Genomic DNA, 17,940 nt, shown 5'->3' with positions numbered 1-17,940 from the left:
TCGATCCGTACCTACCACTCGAGCGTACTATAATCTACAGAGTTCTAGGTACTATACCGCCTCAGATTCAGAGCAGTTCACAACGGCAAGGGCGTAAGGAATCTGCTTGCATGAAGGTATTTCGCGGTACTAGTAAGCCTCTCTCCTACATGTGCTCGCCCACAGAGACTTTGACGGCCCCTTTCCTAAGGGCAGGCGACCAAGAATATTGACCTCCTGCGTCCAGGTGAGCAAGGGTCAAATCGATACATTCTAGCTTGCCCATTCAGCATCAACTTCTTCTTTGGTTTTCAATTTAGTGGGAAAATCGCTGGGCTTAGGCATGCCGCTTGACCGCTCCAAATGTGGCATCAAGCCTAATGTCCGGCAAGCTTTGGAAACCAAAGTCATGCCGCCATCGAGGTAGACGGCGCCGATGATTGCTTCCACGGTAGCTGCCATCGTTACTGGGCTGACTTCGGGGGAAGAGCGATTGCGATTGACGAATGCATCGAGTCCGTGTCTGGTTCCGACCCTGACAAGGTTGTCATTTGAAATAAGACGGCTAGCAATGATGTTCAGCCTCTCTGATACGCTTAGCCTTGGATTCTTGCTGGAAACCGATGTAGTAGAAGTAGCGAACCTCTGGGCACCTGCTTCTGGTACATCTCTTCGACCACAACAAGTTTCAAGGCCGCATCACCAATCAAAGCGAGCTTCCTGTTTCCATCAGGCATGTATGGGAACCCAGCGGTAGGAGCGAGGCCTGGTGCCTGGAAAGCTTCCCATAATCGTCGACCATTGTGTACTTTGCAGCCAATGATTCGCTCAACATCTCGCTTCAGTGATCGTAAGCTCGGCTGCCTCAGCATTGGCTCAACAATCCGGCATTATTGTTGAGAATCTGGGACTCGAAAGCAGTGATTTGACGATCGAGGAAAGCTGGAGGTGGGAGCACCAAGGAGATTTGAATATTTCTTGATGCGGCTAGCCGCAGTATTCTAGCTCCCGTAGCCTTTTCATGAAAGATGTTAACGCAACAGCTTCAGTCACTCGACCACAAGACGAAATGAAAGCCCGACTGCTCTTACCTGCAACAGTATAATCAAGGCGACTTGAGTTCATTCTCCTCGTTTCTCCTCCCTCATCGCCTCCCTAGCCGGAAACAATGCGCCTCACAGCAGACTTGATTCAAAGTTCACTCTCGTACCTCAACCCTCTCAATGACCGCGAATTAGACCTTAGAGGTGCGTTGAAAAGAGCAGATACTACACTTTGAAAATCGAGCAGTATTGATATCAACTTTTGGGTGAATCACAGGCCACAAAATCCCTGCGATCGAAAATCTTGGTGTTGCAAAAGTGAGTCGCTCCTCCAAACTCGTCCTTTCTCTTGCGTATTCTTAAAGTCCGACTTGGTTTTACCTCATTTACTGAGATTATGCCTGCTGAAGAGGAATAGGATCAATCCGACTCCATTGACTTCACAGACAATGACATTGCCGCTCTCGCCAACCTCCCTCTTTCCCCTCGATTACGAGTCCTCCTTCTCGCCCGCAACAGAGCCAATAGCATACAAGCCGGCCTACATAACTCGTTGCCGAACCTAGAGACTCTCATACTCACAGCAAACAGCTTCGCTGAGCTAGCTGACCTAGATCCACTACGGAATTTTCAACGGCTAACGCATTTAAGTCTTTTGGAGAATCCTGTTACGAGGAAAGAGGTCGGTCGGTCTGGAATTGTTGTTGCTCAATTGGAATTGGCCGGCTAACAAGTTTCGTGTGCAGCATTATCGACATTGGATAATATGGCGGTGTCCCACTGTCCGCTTCCTAGATTACCAAAAAGTGAAGAATAGTGAACGGGAGACGGCAGCAAAACTATTTGGTACCGTCAAAGAGCCGTCGGCACTAGCCTCAAAGGTAAGGCACTCCTCATACATTACCCTCAATGGACAGTCGGGGTCTGACTATATTAGATCATGGGCATCAAGTCCCGGACTTTCGACCTCCCCTCGTCCGGTGCACCAAACGGTATCTCGTCTAGCACGAATAAAGTCTCGAGAGTAAAGTTGACGGATAAGGAGAGGAAACGAGTGGAGCAACTGATCAGAAATGCGAAGAGCTTACAGGAAATCACGAGATTGGAGAAGGAATTGAATGAAGGCAGAATCCCCGGAGGAGGCGGAGACGAGATGGAAGAGTGATGAGCAGCTGGACAAATATCATGAGATACAATCAATGCTAGTTTGTACGATATGTATGCTGGTAAGATACCTCAGTGCTGGCATAATTACATTGTATGCTCCAAAAGATTGGGGCGTACCAGAGGTCATACCTGTCCCAAGACTGCGTCCCCAAAGGACGTTTTCTCTTGGCCGTTTCATAGTCATACATATGGTGTACCCATTTATTCACACACACTACGCATGATTCGCTGTTCGTCCACGATCTCAACCTCTTGGGCAGCGGATGCCTCGCTTTCTTCTCCACTTAGCCTAGATGATGTCCTCTCTTCCCGATGCCTCCCAACAGCCCACATCACAAGGGGTCACCGTCTGAATCATTGAACTTCCCGTATGAAGTATCTATCGTAGGGCTTGGAAAAGAGCGCAACACAATATTTTCATCCTTCAAGTAGATCCACATCGAGGCCAATAGCTTGCATGAAAAGGTTGACATCACCTTTTCTTTGGGCAGCCATTTCAGGTGGTAATGTCTTGCACTGCTGTACAGTGTCCATAACCCTATCTTTCACCGCAAGGACAAGTCTCTGTTGCTGTTCGGGACTCGCGCCTGTGCCAACGGTGGCGAGGAATTGCCAAACATACACGTCTCCACCTGCACTAACAGATTCAGGGAAGATAATCGACAGAAGTGGTTCAACAGTATCGAATAGCTGATTGTAAGTGGCCAGCCATTGAGACCATTCCAGGTCGTTAGTGGCTTCGGCTTTGCGAATAATCTCCGCCTGGCTAAGGAGCATCGTAAGGATTTCTAGACCAACGCGACTCTTTGAAACAGCAGTAGCATTGACACGTCCAAGGACTAAGCCGAGGAGACCAATGATTACGTCTAGTGGAGCTTCGTTCACATAAGAAAGCAAGCTTGGCATGACTGCCTGAAGGAAAAGGTCGACTTGCTCGCTAACGACGGATCGTGATTGCGTTGCAGCGACTTGAGGCTGAGCGGACCTTACAACGTCCAAGGTATCAAGCTGAATCATGATGATCGTAACGATGGTGAGTCGTTGCTGATCGTTCATATGCGAGAATATTCGAGGAATAGCTCTCTTGCCCTTTGGGTAAGACAGGAAGGCAATAAATGGATGCATTGCCTGCGAATTCTGCATGATGGGTTCCTTAACTCGGAGCTCTGACCAGAGCTTTTCATTCAGCTCTTCATAAGTTTGCTGCCACAGATGATAGTGATCCGATGTTGTTGCATCCTCGCCGTTTAATGGCTGTGGAGGGGCACGGCGATCGTTGTCTTCTATTTCCATTAGGGATGCATAGACTGCTTCAATATTTTTCAGGATTGATTTCCGGTCTGTCGCGTTGAGCGAGACCTGGGGTAAATTATCATTGCGCTTAATGTTCAGCATGGGTCTAGGCGTTTTCGAATTACTGAAAGAGATTTTTCCGAGACTGCCTTCGATTACGAGCTGCTTATTCTTAGGTTTCGCCTTAGCAGCTTCTATAGCTCGCTGGACTTGCTGCTGCATTCGGTGCATGTGATTGTCACCTCGGTTGTTCCTCCGATTCAATACACCCTGGCGACCGCCCGTCTGGAACAGATACGTTTGGGCAAAATTGCTGAGAGGCTGATGAGGGTGTTGCCTAGGGCGATTTTCTATTTGGTTATAGACCTGATAGTAGAAGTCCTCTGCAAGAGACACGTCTGGATTTGAGTCATTCACGTTCCCAGTTGCTGTCATCAATTGTTGCAACTGAATCCGCGTGATAAAATTCTTATCCTGCGGAGTCATCAAGCCGTTGCCCTTCGACATGAGAAAAATTTTATGATTTCGCTTTGCTCTTCGTGCCTCTTCTGTAGCATACGCTTCACGCTGCTCAGGCGATAGCGTTGCGAGCTGAGCCGGATGTGTAATGATAGGTAGTGCTACTTGAGTACCACTTTGGGCAGCTGTAAGATCTCCAAGGTGCAGTATTGGTTCCGGAGGCTCCATGTTTCTCTGGTCAGGAGGCAGAGAGTTTCTGTTTGGATTCTGCAAAATCTGGCGAGGCTGATTTGAAACATCAGTACTTTGCGGAAGCGGCATTCTAGGTTGAGGACGTTGAAGAATTTGCGTGGCCTGGACTTGGGATGGTTGCTCTGGGAGGTTAGTCGCATGTATCTGCTCGAGGCTTCGATTCGCTCTAGATTGAGGAGGTAAGTGATCGCGCGACTGCGCGTGCGATTGCTGTGAGTGTTGTAATATTTGTACTGGAGGACCCTGAGAGCGCTGAGACGACGACAACTCTACACCGCGTGAAGCTTGCTGTGCCGGAAATGTTGCTTGGGCTTGCTTTGGTGGGGATCGAGCAGGCTGCTGTGATCGAAAACTCAAGGACGGCTTCTTGGGCTGAGCGCGCATCGCGGCTTCAACCTCCTCGAGACTCATCATCTTCTTTTGAGGTGGAACACTTGGCCGTTCTTGTTGGGACAGATTTGGGCCTGTATTACTTGGAACAGCTGAGATTGATGCCGTCCCCCATAGACTTGGATCAACCTGAAGATCGGGGACATAGCCAGGCTTCTTGTAGGCTTCATAACCCGTCTTGTAGGACTTGGGGGTTGGTTTGGAAGGCTCGACGGAAACCAAGGGCCTCGCGCTGTATTTGGATTGCCTCTGGTAGCGGATCGCTTCCTCATTGATTGCATCGCTCACTTTGTTGGTATTCCCAAAAAAATCGAAATCTCTTGCAGGAGCTTTGCTTCCAGAATTGCCACCACCAAAGGTATCATCATTCAAATCATCGTCAGCATCGTCTAGCTGGTCTCCCAGACCATCGTATGTATCCTCAAAGTCGATACTAGAGGACGACTCCAGTCAGCTGTGAATGCCTCAAGAGAACTTAGTCATGCCCTACGCGTCTTCCTCATCCTCAATGCCTCGATTCTGAGAAATGCTGGCAAATGGGTCTGGAGCATTCCCAAACCCAGGAGCTTTGGTAGGGTGACCACCAGTGTGGGGGCTAATAAAAGACATGACTTATTCCAATGGTGACAAAAGTATAGACAGACGGATCAAAGGAGTTGAAGTCCTGCAGTCCAGATATACTCGAGCCCTGGGGACAAATCTGAAAGCTGGAGAAGGTGCGAGTCCTACAGGGCTGGATATTGACAAGGAGACGGGAAGGAAGAGAAGGAAAGAATTCAAGACAGCTGAATGAAATGCGATTGTGCGCTATCAGGCTCGTAATGAGTTGTATCCAGAGAGAACGAGAGTGAGAGAGGAAGTGAGAGTGGGAGTGAATTACGTTTGGCACTGAGGTGTGATAGCATGGGGCTTAATGGGCTAAGCAATTGGATGCCACCGCCCTAGGGCCGCTTAGGCCTAGATAGATGCCCGCGGCCCGCTGCCCTGAGACTTTTTGAGATTCGAGATTCGAGTTGCCGCAGGGGTAACAGGCCTTGCAGGCATTCTCTCCTCAAGTGTCCCCCAGACCTGATGTACACATTCCTTGCATCTCCTCCTCCTACTTTTCCTCAAAAGATCGCGTATCTTAAGACCTTGCCGATACTTATTTAATACAGTCTTGGTTCTTGGCCGCTCGCGGGCGTAGCTGTCTCCGTGGCTCGAAAATTCTGCTTTGTCCTTGAAGCTGTTTAATAGCGAGGCAACGTCACCCACACCTTCCCTTCGCCAAAGACATAATCAATTGCAGAATTTCGAAAAAAGCCCGCTTCAGCAGGCTGACGTCCAGAAGCCTTCGCCTGCGGGCGGAAAAGCAGATGAGATGGCGGCAGGCAATGTCCGGATAATACGCTACGTCTTGTTCACATTGTTCGTAAGTATCGCTGCTCCTTTCGCCAGACTCCGGATTGACTCTCAGTGACAGGCTATCGTACTAATTTATTTCATATCTTCATCGTCAATACCCAAACCTCCCCTGCCCAGTGGTAGCGATCTGGCAAAATGGAAGGGAAGGAAAGAAGCACATCAAGGTGTATTCAAAAAAGTGGAGGACGACCCTCTAGAGGACAGTAAAGAGCAGTTGATCGTTGCCCCTTCCTCGAATCGGACTCCGCCAGGGAACAGCACCACCAGTCCCGTGGGAGCGTCCGTACCAAAGGAGGGGAAGATGAACGCTACGTTCGTTACGTTAGCACGAAATTCAGACCTGTGGGACATCGTGGAGTCAATACGACAGATCGAGGATAGATTCAACCGACGCTATCATTATGATTGGGTGTTTCTGAATGACAAAGAATTTAACGAAGAGTTCAAGAAGGTCACAACTACTTTGATCTCTGGAACAACGAAGTATGGCATCATACCCAAGGAGCATTGGTCATTCCCGGATTGGATAGATCAAGACAAAGCGAAGAAAGTTCGAGAAGATATGGCCGAGAGGAAAATCATTTATGGGGACTCCGTGAGCTACAGACATATGTGCCGCTTTGAATCTGGCTTCTTTTTTCGCCACCCCTTATTAGCAGACTATGAGTGGTATTGGAGGGTTGAGCCGAGTATCAAGGTGTTTTGTGACGTCGGATTTGATCCTTTCCGATATATGGCCGAGAACAAAAAAATCTATGGCTTCGTGATAAGCCTCTACGAATATGTTGAAACTATTCCGACGATATGGGAAAGCACACAAAAATTCATGAAGAAGTTTCCTGAGCATATCGCCCCCAACAACTCAATGAAGTGGTTGAGCGACGACGAAGGAGAGAGTTACAACCATTGTCATTTTGTGAGTTTGAGCTTGACGACACGGGCTTGCTTGCTGCTGACTAGGATACTTAGTGGTCCAACTTCGAAATCAGCAACCTCAACTGGCTTCGTTCGCAAGCTTACCTTGACTTCTTTGAGACTCTCGACAAGGACGGTGGTTTTTTCTACGAGCGATGGGGCGATGCACCCGTTCACTCCATTGCGGCAGGTCTCATGCTGAATCGTGATCAAATCCAATTCTTCGACGATATCGGGTACTGGCATGTTCCTTTCACACATTGTCCGACATCTGAGAGCAAGCGATTAGACCTGAAATGTAGTTGTAATCCGGGGAGAATTTTGATTGGAAGGGTTACTCTTGTGAGATTTCTATCAATTCCAATCTTTCGGAATACAGACTAATGCAATTCTTCAGGTACCAAAAGATTTTTTGATATGAATGACCTAGGTAAGCCTGATGGTTGGCAAGATCAGACCGACTAAATTGGTCGCTGCCGCCATGCTCCAATCGAATTTTCAGGGGCATCGCAAAGGGCCTTTGTCGCATAGCGCGGCGTTTACAAATCAAAGAAGATCAAGGCCCGCGAGCCGGCGTCTTAGGTATGGACAATTCTTCATGAGATCTAGGTTAGAATGGCAGTTGTCCAAAGCGAATACATCTTGGGATATCGTATTGAATCATTGGAATTCCCCAAAATCGTCATCGAAGCCCAGCTCCTTTACACCGACGGCGGCTGGACCTCTGCTACGTCTCTTCCGCGAGAGTCCTTCTTGTGCTTCTTGAGGTGGAGCCAATGCTGGTATGCCCTTGTTACTCGTGGAAGGTGGTGGTTTTATCGAGAACAATGCTTTCTCCTCTTCTTTGGCCGAACTGCCCCTCAGGCTATCGACTTGCCCATCGTTTGGCTTTGCTCTATTCCCAATATCGATCTTGATGGTTTCGCCCTCTTTCAAACTCCAATCCTTCTTGGCTGATTCAGAATCCTGCGTTTTACGGGCTTTAGAGCCCACTTGAGGGGCACCTTCATAACCTAAAGTCTTTCTACACTCCTGCAAGCAGATCCCGAAATCTATCGCTTCACTCCTTTCTTCAAAGCCAAGCCCCAGCACCGCTTTCCGCCCGCCATCGCCTACGACCCTTACCGCAAAGAATCGCGAGCTGTCGACCGCTGCTTCCACGACCAATTTGTCTGCGTACGGGGCGCCAGCAAATAAGTCACCGGTATTTGGATCCTCAAGCAAAACATCAACAGAGATCGTCTCGGGTGCGTGAGGATTGGTAGCGGACGGTGGGATAGCCGTTTCGAGAATGCGAACACGGGCGGTGAAGATCTGGCGTGCGTTATTATTCTCGGTCCAGCTGGCGGCTAGGTATCCTTTATTAGAGGTCAATGGCGGAATATTATAGACGTGAACTTTGGAATGGACGAAAAGGACTCGCTGGATTGCGTCTGCAGGCAGATGGTTTGGTGTTGTCATTGTTTGTGGATTCAAATCTGTACCGATGTCAGATCGTCAGAGAATCTACTGAATCCTCACTTGATGATGAATTTTGGAGAGCACTGCAGCTGTGAGTCCGGTGTCAATAGTAGACTCATCACGACCAGCACGAGTCGAGTCTTGATCGTGGGTGGCTCCCACGTGAATCTGGGCGGATAGAAATCTAATCTCATCTGCATGTAATCGGCAAACCTAGTCTTTAATTCAGTCAATCTGAAAACCTCCATGTCTCTATGAACGGATCCTCTGATCAACATAGTGTCATGGTAACATGCGCACTCCGTCGCCACACATGCCAACACCGCCTCCAGAAAGTGCTCCAATTATAGCACCACCACATTTCGAGTTTGTAACCACTCCTAGTCCGTGTGACTCAGCTCATTACGATTCCAGTATCACCTCGCACTATCGCGGCCTACTTCGAGATGACCAGGAGATCACTAAGCCCATCGCGGCAATAGAGTCGTTGATTGCACTCCTTGATGCCTCCCCACCTTCGACTGTATCCGAGACGCTGGCACTTATCCAATCGTACACTTCTACTCTCAAAAGCTCCATACCTCAGCCTACAGCATTGTCAGCAGGAACAGATCTTTTCCAGCGCTACATAATCTCGACTCTCCAATCTGGCGAGACGAAAGACTTCGGAGCAATCAGAGCACATCTGTTGGCTAACAGCAAGCTTTTCGTACAACGTGCCAAAGGAGCAAGAAAAAGTATCGCACGCATTGCCAAGCGCTTCATACAAGACAACACCACCATATTAACTTGTGGTTCTAGTCGTGTTGTAGCAGACGTATTGATGGCAGCTGCAGATGATGAGATAGCTTTTCGTGTCATCTATGTCCAAGCAAATACAAGCGATGGTCATCAATTACTTACACAACTGCGGAAGCAGCAGGTACCTGTTGCTGTCATTCCTTTTGCTGCACTTGGCAGTAGCATCTCTCAAGCTCATTTGGCAATGATTGGAGCAGAGAGCGTGGTGGAGAACGGAGGAGTGATCTCTTCAATGGGCACAAAACAGGTTTGTTTGCTGGCAAATTGTTTTAGCAGACCTCTGTATGTGGTTGCAGAAAGCCATAAATTTGTGCGCGTATTTCCTTTGGGACCAGAAGATCTCAAATTCAAAAGCAGTGTGCTCAACTTTGAGAAATCAGACAGTCAGACAGACGAGCATGCTGCGTACCACACTGCAGCGGCAGAGGATCTCTCGAATTTCGACTTCACAAGCCCTGAGCTGATTACGGCAATCATCACGGAAACTGGGGTTCAGACACCCAGCGCTGTTAGTGAAGAGTTGATTAAGATGTGGTTATGATTTCGAAGAGGCAAAGTATCTGTCCCCAATATTGAGCAAATCTGCAAAATGAAGTTACATCGTCCAAAGGCCTGTCGTGTGATGCAACAAATGCGGAACCTTCCGGTTACGTTGCACGGCATGACGTAGTGCCATCATGTTCTCAAAGTGAGAAATATCAAGTGCGAGGATAGGAATCAGAGATTGTATTGAATATGTCTGTGCTCTGGAGTAAAGCTACACGTCTCTCACCAGTATCCCTCCGATATGCGTCGTCCGTCCGGCAATTCTCACAAAACTTCCGCCTTTCTGCACTGAGCGAGGCTGACCATAGCATGGGTAAGCTCCGTGGGATCAAGTTGTCAATGCTTCAATGAATTCTCATTGACGACATGTATCAGATGATGATGCCAAGCGAAAAACAATAGAGGAACACAAAGACGACCAGTTAGCAAAACAGAAAGAAGGCAAAGGCCATTGGAAGCGCGAACTGGCTACTAGCTCGGAGAGCGCGGTGTGTAATACGTAGATTCGCGGAAGGAATAGCCCAATTGAATTAAATAGGCTGACTGCTGGAGCTTCGACTGTAGGTCATTGCAGACAAATCAGAAACAACGAACCTTGAGGACGATATTGCGGCATTGCAGAAGGAAACAGGCGAGGCTCTCCAAGCAGACCACGAGCACGGGAAGAAGTGAGGACTAAAAATGGGGTATAAAAAAGATAATGCATAATAACGCGACCTGACGAGTTCTTGGGCAGTGAGCCTGTTGCGGTTCATTAGTGATGGCTCAATATCATCATATCTGCGATTACGTTGGCCTCCAGACGAATCGAAGTTCGTCCCAGAATGCTCCACCTAGCCCGAAGCAAAGGCATGGCCTTAGCACCGATCTCGCTATTCGCACTTTGTTCATGCAATTTTGTGAACACATTCTGTTCTTTCAGCACTTCTCAATTCTTCAGTACAATGATCAATATCACTAGAATAATCACCAATATCGATATAATCATACATCCCCAATTCTCCCTTCCCTTCCTATACACCTTGTCCAGCTGCGTTCTCGCCCCATCCAGTCTTCCCTGATGCCTATCCACGTGCCCCTCCACATCATCCAGCATATGTATCTGATCGTCCAGCTCATCTCCGATCTGTATACTGAGGTCTCTTTGCCTCCCGATGCTTTCTCCTAATCGATCTAGCTGATCATCCTGCTCCCTCAACACCGTCTGATGGTACTGGTGGATCTGCTTGTTGTCCATTTGTGAAGCATCCTCTCTTTGACCCTCAGCAGGGTCGTCACGATATGGAAATAGGGCAGCGCGGTTGGCATCATCTTCGGGCGCTGGGTTATCTCGAAATCGGACAGACTTATTTGGGTTGGGGGAGCTAGAATTGGGGGTGCGTCTGAAGGAGGATGCGGTGGGGAGATGCGGGCGAGGGTCTTTAGCGTGCGCGAAGTCAGAAGAAAGGGTAAGGTCATATTCGGCTGGTTGATTATGGACGTCGATGGGGTGGAGAAGCCTTGGAATTGGGAGGTGAGGTCGTCGTACTGGGTTCGTAATCGTTTTGAGGCATCTCCTAGGTCAGCGGCTTTAGATCTGCGAAGGTGTTATTTCTGTGTATCGCACCGATGGAGACGTAGATACCCGTTTGAACTGTCCTGTGCGGCTTGCTGCTCTCTTTCTATGGCTTCAATCCCCTCTCGCATCTGATCCAAAGATCTCGATATGTGGCCATCTTGAGAGTTAGGCTCGAGGTTCAGGGAGATCGCACGTTGTCTTTCGAGGAGGGATAACTTGATATGATCTGCTAGGAGGTAAAGCTGTGAGGAATTTGACATGTCGTAGAGCTTTGCGCCCGTGTATACTGAAGGCGCTGAAGGAGGTGGTTGATTAAGGCAATACTTTGGCGCTTGCGGCAGTCAGGCGCGCTCAGTCAAGGAGATCCTCGCGCTCTTCAGGCCTGCCACTTGTCATGGAGCGTATAAAGAAGTTCGTATTCCACACATACCGCATTGCGACTGATCCGAATCATTCGAGATGGATCTCTGCGGTCTGTCTAGCGGCCGACGGCCTGTTGACCGGCTTAGTAGTCAAGTTTATCCCTTGTCAGTATAGAGCGGGCTTCTTAGATCAGGCGTCTTGGCTGATCCTCCACCTAGATACTGAGATTGATTGGGTGGCATACATGCAGCAAATTGCAATCTACAGATCTGGAGAAAGAGATTATGTCAATATTAAAGGGCAGACCGGACCCATTGTATATCCAGCAGGACATGTCGTGATATACAATGCCCTTTATCAACTGACAAACGAGGGAACGAATATCTTCCGCGCTCAGTGTATCTTCGCGATTGTGTATTTGACCGCTCTCGTTGTTGCCATTGCCTGCTACAGGAAAGCCAATGCACGTCGAACATCGCTGTACTATTGTAAAGATGGACGAAAACGCTAATTTTCTAAGCTCAGGCTCCTCCTTACCTTTTGGTCCTCCTTGTACTTTCGAAAAGGCTTCATTCGATTTTCGTTCTACGTCTCTTCAATGACTGTTTCGCAGTGCTTGGCCTTTTTTCGGCTATATATTGCTATCAGACAGGCATGTTCATGTTTGGCAGCCTCGCATTCTCAGCTGCTATCAGCATCAAGATGAGTATTCTTTTGGCGGCACCTGGCGTTGGCTTGGTGCTCTTACAAGCACTGCCAATTAAGCGTGCAATCAACATGGCAATGCTCATGGCGCAAGTTCAAGTGCTCTTAGCCATCCCATTTGTTTCAGTGAATGCTCCGTCATACCTTAGTCGAGCCTTCGAACTTTCGAGACAATTTCGTTACAAATGGACAGTGAATTGGAGATTCATTGGCGAGGAAATGTTTCTTTCCCGAGCTTTTGCTTTGACATTGCTAACAGCCAACGTGATGGTCTTGTCGCTTTTTGTGTTGACTCGGTGGACACAGCCCTCAGAAAAGGACATAGGCGCACTCACCAGGAGCATATTCAAGCCTCTGCCGCCAAAGGCCCAAAACCAAATCTCACGCAGTGTGGGTGCAAATTTCCTTATGACGACCATCCTTACATCCTTGGTGATTGGCCTACTCTGCGGTCGAACGCTTCATTACCAATTTTTCGCCTATCTAGCCTGGTCTTCGCCATTCCTACTTTGGAAATCAGGAATGCCTCCATACCTAGTATGTGCCGCTTGGGCCGTACAAGAAGTTGCTTGGAACATTTTCCCAAGTACAAGTGCCAGCTCGATGGCGGTCGTCGGAAGTCTGGCTCTTCAGGTCTTTGGAACATGGTGGGGAACAAGAGATCAACGCACGACAGCTGCTTCAGCTCCTCGCGGCGGGACGGCGCATGATCGTAGTGACTGAGTTTTGACCGACTGAAAAGGGACAGGTCTTTAATTACTAAGATCAGAATCCTCGGGAGACGGCATACGACCCACATTAGACTCCATCTCGTCGGAGTCCCGGGGATATGCGGTCGTCTTCTGGAACTCTTTTGGCCTACGTGCACTTGAGCTCAGAGCTATATCAGCCACAGCAAGGACGTACCAGTACGCTTGTTTCCTCCAGATTTTCTCATTCATTACGACGTTGGCGACCTCGCCCTCGAGCTTATTCTCGCGTCCGCCGAATGCGGTTGTATCAACAACGACGTATCCACCACGTTTCAGCCATATCGTCGACCGAAAACGCGAGGGAAGCTCCACAAGTGATGGCTCTGATTGGTTGGGCAATTGAACCGACCAAAGGTTGTTGCCCTCGCCATTGACGATTTTGGCAATCACGTGCCCTTTCTCAAGCGTTCCGGGAGGCTTCAGTGTTTCCTCCGCTGTGGCAAGCAGTGTGCGCTTTGGTTTGCCCATGCTCAGGACTTTCCACACGTGCGCGTGGGATGGTACTCCACAGATTAAAAAAAAAGGACCGAAATCGGATTGGGCGTCGGCCTGTGGCAAAAGCTAGAGCTAATGATCAATGATCCAAGTCATCCTAAAGTTTGTGCGCGGCTGATCTTCGGGAAATCACGACCTAACACTATACTTGGCTTAGTGCTTTGGAGTTGGATTGCGACTCATTATGATGATATACGCCTATTGTGATGGTGTGTGATGCCATTTACTCCCTGTCTGGTCAGGCATCGAGATCGTCCCTTCGAATTGGCGCTTTCTCTGTGCTTCTAGCATGTTGGCGCACGACCCTAAATCGGTAAATCCTCTGCTAAATTTTGCTTTCTGACCTGTCACATTCTGATAAGAGCCGCAATTATGCTCCCGAAAGGCTTTGCTCGTCCCACTGTCTTTCATGTTGCTTCGTTATTCATTGACCTCCTTCGTGCAATCGAATTCTTTCCATTATGTCGTCCAGTATCGGTGCCTTGGTGGATTTCCAGCGCTGCAAACCGATCACTGACCCACCAGTTGCACTATCGAAAGATACTTTCGCTCTTCCAGACCTGCCAACGGCATTCGAGCTCGACGAGATCAACAGTCATCAGCTTCTCAATGGAACTTCTATCCCAGCCACGCCTACCGGCGCATATACGCCTTCAACACCGAGCGAACTAGAGGAGAGCGGCCCTCTTTCGCCTGACCAAGATGAAGCTACTGAGGCACTACAGACGCTTTCTTCGCCTCCCATAAATAAATATCGTGTACTGGCTGCTTGTCTCATGAACTTTGGCAACGGTCTCAATGACTCTGCACCAGGAGCTCTGATTCCTTACATGGAGAAGGACTACCATATCGGCTACGCAATCGTCTCGCTGATCTTCGTTGCAAATGCGATCGGCTTTTTGTCTGCTGCTCCATTGACTCACGCTCTGCAGAGCCGCATCGGGCGCGGAAAGACCTATGCAATCTCTCTAAGCATCTTTTCTACGGGTTTCATCATGCTGGTCTGCCATCCGCCATTTCCGGTGGTGGTGCTCTCTTTCTTCTTCTTGGGTCTAGGTATGGCAATCAATTTGGCCTTGAGCAATGTCTTTTGTGCCAACCTAGCCAAGGGAACGACCATCCTTGGGTTCATGCACGGTTCATACGGCATTGGCGGCACCATAGGTCCACTCATGGCCACAGGACTAGTGACCCACGGCAGGTCGTGGTCCACATTCTACTACATCATGCTTGCTGTGGGCCTCATGAACCTTGCTATAGCTTTCTTCTCATTTCGGACATACGAGATTGATTCACCAGTGAGCCATTCTCTACAACCTACCCAAAGCAACCCTACAGGTACAACGTCCAAATCGGCCTTACTCTGGCAAGCCGTGCACAATAGGACCACGATTTTAGGTGCATTATTCATCTTTGCATATCAAGGGGCCGAGGTCAGCATCTCTGGATGGGTCATCTCATTCCTGATCTCCTATCGTCACTCTTCACCTTCTCGGGTCGGTTACGTGACATCTGGATTTTGGGGCGGTATTACCCTTGGAAGGTTTCTTCTTTCACCTTGGGCGCACAAAATCGGGGAGAAAGCCTCGACGTTCTTTCTCATTGGGGGGGCTGCTGCCTTTCAGCTGCTTGTCTGGCTTGTTCCGAACGTGATCGGCGAAGCTGTCGCAGTGTCAATTGTTGGCTTGTTGCTGGGACCAGTGTACCCATGTGCCACGGCTGTTTTTAGTAGACTTATTCCGCGCAGACTGCAAATGAGCAGTCTTGCTTTTGTGTCGGCGCTGGGAAGCAGTGGTGGAGCGGTGGCGCCATTTTTTACAGGTTTACTGGCTCAGTCTTCAGGGACGTGGGTGCTACATCCAATCTGCATTGGTTTATTTTTGACCATGTTATTCATGTGGCTGGCATTGCCTCGCCAGAGTAAAAGAAGAGATTGAGAGATTTGGAAGAGTCAGGTTCGGATAGCAGAAAAGTATATGCGACTGGCTTTAAGCAACATTGCCACAGAAATGTCAATTCAAGACAAGGGACCAAGCTGTAGGTATTTCAAACAATAATAGAGTATCGAAATAATTCACAAGTTGCTGTTCAGTGTAGTCCGACGCGAGTGTTGATCAAGATATAGATAAGATTGTCACATCGTAGATAAAATTGGAATTTTATTGCCTTTTCCCCTAAGCCACCACATTCTGGCACTTATCATGGCGAAACATAGTCTTAGCCAAGGGAGTGATGAGCAATTGGATTTTGAGTCGCAAGACTCGGAGAGCAACTCTGAAGAGAGCAGTAGTGACGAAGTCAGTTGCTCCCAATTTCAAAAGGCCACTATTAAGACTCACCGGTAGTTAGGATACTGATCTGCTCAATGTTGAATTTGAATGGTTTGACCCGCAACCCGAACATGACTTTCAGGGTATCAAGACGCTATTAAGGCAACTTTTTGATGTCGATTCACAACTATTTGACCTGAGCGGACTCGCGGATCTTATTTTAGGCCAACCTCTCCTGGGCTCTACAGTAAAAACGGAAGGCAACGAGTCTGACCCCTACGCATTATTGACGGTCCTTAATCTGCACGAGCATAGGGTACGTACTGTCGACTCCTCAATGGATACTCTGCTTATGTTCAAGCAGAAACTTCCCGTCATCTCCAACTTGATCAATTATTTAAAAGATCGCTGCCTTCTTGACGACAGAGCATTGAAGATACGAGAGCTCCTGCAAGCTCCTGAGAATGCCCATGTAGGTCTGATACTGACAGAAAGGCTCATCAACGTACCAGCACAAGTCGTGCCACCCATGTACAAGATGCTTCTTGAGGAGATCACATGGGCACTGGAGGAAAAGGAACCTTATCATTTCACTCATTTTCTCATCCTATCCAAAACATATCGTGAGATGACATCTGTACTTGAAGATGACACTGACGGCAAGCACAAAAACAAAAAGCTTAAAAGGGTTGATTCAGCCCATTCCTCTGAGGTTTTTTTTTTCCATCCCGAGGATGAGGCCTTCCAGAGGCATGCTGCTACCTACAGTGGCTTTGACTACAAAAGCGAAGGGAGCCAATCAGACTCTAAACGCGCTTTCCACGATCTTGGTATCAAGCCTCAAGGCCATATGATTCTTATCGAGGCTGAAAAGTTCGAGACCGCTCTTCAAGCTGTACAGGACTTCGTTGGCTGAAGCCAAAAAATACTCATACTTAATCAGAAATACTATACATTTGCGCCACGACCACCAAAAGTAAAAGCGCTTCAAAACTGCGTATTTTGACATTCACTCCCACTCTGTGCCTATCAAGCGCTGCATAAGATACTCGACTTCGACTTCCTTCGTGAGCGGAATCACAGTTTCCTGAAAGTTTTCAGTTTCAAACGATGTGTGAGCGCCTGGCAAACCAACCTCGTACATGGACACGACGGCATCAACATTTATCTTACCATGATCATTTGCCTCAATACTCGGGTCCTTGCCATACGTTCTTGCTTTTAGCCGCAGGCGCTCTAGGACCTTCTTCTCGACTTTGGCATTCGTGATGGCTTCATCAATACCCTTCCGATCTTCTGCTTTGACAAGTTGCACAAACCTTTCAGTCTCGGCTTGGAATTTCGATTCTGCAACGAATTTCCCGAAATGGATTCGTCTCGACAAAGCTTGCAACAAAGACACATCGATGGTCGCCGTCGAGCCATAATTCTCCTGTTGCTCCCCTCGATCCTCGCGGCCAAAGTCTGGACAGGCACGGGGTAAGATGACTTCAATGTACTTACGCTTGATCGCAGCCGAAACATTGACATCGTTGGGATGAAGGATCTTCGGATAATTCAGTGGCTGAAGAATTGGTTTGTTCAATGCATCCGGGAAGAAAGGATATTCATCTGGCGACTCATAGCGACGCACGAGCGAATGTAAAGCCTCTTGTTCTCGCAGGATCCAATCAAAGAGGCTCAAATCACTTCCAGGGAGTCTTACCCCCCCGGAGTGTATATTGTCTGGTTCAGCGGAAATTGAACTCGCTCTATGAGGAAGAATGTAATAGTGTCTTCGAGCCGGCTACAATAGGATTTAGTCTTGAGCTTTTACATCGTTGTCTCGAGAACGTACACTAGCTGAAAGCGAATGTTAGATAGATCCAAGGCCTTCGATGCGTCAGACAAATCGATCGCCGAGTCCATACTTTCTCAATAGATTGACCACCACGACGATGGACAGAATAGTGATATCCGTAGCTCATTGAGTCACGCAAAGGAAGTCAGGCTTGCTTTAGAGACTTTCATCCGTGATCATTGATCCCACATCCCACATTGTCAGTCAGCAAATGCTGTTTACTGACTGGCGCCTGGCCTCCGAACTT

At 48.4% G+C, this 17,940-nt stretch overlaps 10 protein-coding genes across 10 annotated transcripts; 5 read left to right on the top strand and 5 right to left on the bottom strand.

Annotated features, from left to right (window-relative positions):
* Positions 1 to 1,147: 1,147 nt before the first annotated feature.
* LEA1 (U2 snRNP complex subunit) lies at positions 1,148 to 2,187 on the top strand (the record flags this gene model as incomplete). Its single annotated transcript, XM_044816234.1, has 5 exons — positions 1,148 to 1,226; positions 1,300 to 1,340; positions 1,441 to 1,708; positions 1,818 to 1,903; positions 1,960 to 2,187. 5 exons carry the CDS (start codon positions 1,148 to 1,150, stop codon positions 2,185 to 2,187), a joined length of 702 nt encoding a protein of 233 aa, XP_044666874.1.
* A 419-nt stretch (positions 2,188 to 2,606) lies between these two features.
* Positions 2,607 to 5,192, bottom strand: KY384_007743 (uncharacterized protein; the record flags this gene model as incomplete). The annotated part of the gene is made up of 2 exons (XM_044816233.1): positions 2,607 to 5,016; positions 5,074 to 5,192. The coding sequence occupies 2 exons, from the start codon at positions 5,190 to 5,192 to the stop codon at positions 2,607 to 2,609; spliced, it is 2,529 nt and encodes an 842-aa protein (XP_044666873.1).
* Positions 5,193 to 5,943: 751 nt separating this feature from the next.
* Positions 5,944 to 7,367, top strand: KTR1 (alpha-1,2-mannosyltransferase ktr1; the record flags this gene model as incomplete). The annotated part of the gene is made up of 4 exons (XM_044816232.1): positions 5,944 to 5,994; positions 6,046 to 6,903; positions 6,957 to 7,200; positions 7,300 to 7,367. The coding sequence occupies 4 exons, from the start codon at positions 5,944 to 5,946 to the stop codon at positions 7,365 to 7,367; spliced, it is 1,221 nt and encodes a 406-aa protein (XP_044666872.1).
* Positions 7,368 to 7,562: 195 nt separating this feature from the next.
* On the bottom strand, positions 7,563 to 8,363 carry KY384_007741 (uncharacterized protein; the record flags this gene model as incomplete). Its single annotated transcript, XM_044816231.1, has 1 exon — positions 7,563 to 8,363. One exon carries the CDS (start codon positions 8,361 to 8,363, stop codon positions 7,563 to 7,565), a length of 801 nt encoding a protein of 266 aa, XP_044666871.1.
* A 292-nt stretch (positions 8,364 to 8,655) lies between these two features.
* KY384_007740 (uncharacterized protein) lies at positions 8,656 to 10,382 on the top strand (the record flags this gene model as incomplete). The annotated part of the gene is made up of 4 exons (XM_044816230.1): positions 8,656 to 9,672; positions 9,879 to 10,023; positions 10,086 to 10,198; positions 10,275 to 10,382. 4 exons carry the CDS (start codon positions 8,656 to 8,658, stop codon positions 10,380 to 10,382), a joined length of 1,383 nt encoding a protein of 460 aa, XP_044666870.1.
* Positions 10,383 to 10,638: 256 nt separating this feature from the next.
* Positions 10,639 to 11,528, bottom strand: KY384_007739 (uncharacterized protein; the record flags this gene model as incomplete). The annotated part of the gene is given in 3 exon segments (XM_044816229.1): positions 10,639 to 11,039; positions 11,057 to 11,286; positions 11,317 to 11,528. 3 exon segments carry the CDS (start codon positions 11,526 to 11,528, stop codon positions 10,639 to 10,641), a joined length of 843 nt encoding a protein of 280 aa, XP_044666869.1.
* A 1,560-nt stretch (positions 11,529 to 13,088) lies between these two features.
* KY384_007738 (uncharacterized protein) lies at positions 13,089 to 13,556 on the bottom strand (the record flags this gene model as incomplete). The annotated part of the gene is made up of 1 exon (XM_044816228.1): positions 13,089 to 13,556. One exon carries the CDS (start codon positions 13,554 to 13,556, stop codon positions 13,089 to 13,091), a length of 468 nt encoding a protein of 155 aa, XP_044666868.1.
* A 488-nt stretch (positions 13,557 to 14,044) lies between these two features.
* On the top strand, positions 14,045 to 15,520 carry KY384_007737 (uncharacterized protein; the record flags this gene model as incomplete). The annotated part of the gene is made up of 1 exon (XM_044816227.1): positions 14,045 to 15,520. The coding sequence occupies one exon, from the start codon at positions 14,045 to 14,047 to the stop codon at positions 15,518 to 15,520; it is 1,476 nt and encodes a 491-aa protein (XP_044666867.1).
* Positions 15,521 to 15,784: 264 nt separating this feature from the next.
* On the top strand, positions 15,785 to 16,769 carry KY384_007736 (uncharacterized protein; the record flags this gene model as incomplete). The annotated part of the gene is made up of 2 exons (XM_044816226.1): positions 15,785 to 15,880; positions 15,933 to 16,769. The coding sequence occupies 2 exons, from the start codon at positions 15,785 to 15,787 to the stop codon at positions 16,767 to 16,769; spliced, it is 933 nt and encodes a 310-aa protein (XP_044666866.1).
* A 93-nt stretch (positions 16,770 to 16,862) lies between these two features.
* KY384_007735 (uncharacterized protein) lies at positions 16,863 to 17,761 on the bottom strand (the record flags this gene model as incomplete). Its single annotated transcript, XM_044816225.1, has 2 exons — positions 16,863 to 17,604; positions 17,691 to 17,761. 2 exons carry the CDS (start codon positions 17,759 to 17,761, stop codon positions 16,863 to 16,865), a joined length of 813 nt encoding a protein of 270 aa, XP_044666865.1.
* Between the last annotated feature and the right edge of the window lie 179 nt (positions 17,762 to 17,940).

The sequence above is a fragment of the Bacidia gigantensis genome, assembly GCF_019456465.1.
Source record: "Bacidia gigantensis strain McMullin 20006 chromosome Unknown contig_278, whole genome shotgun sequence".
NCBI lineage: Eukaryota > Fungi > Ascomycota > Lecanoromycetes > Lecanorales > Ramalinaceae > Bacidia > Bacidia gigantensis.
This window is presented reverse-complemented; position numbering and strand designations above follow the sequence as displayed.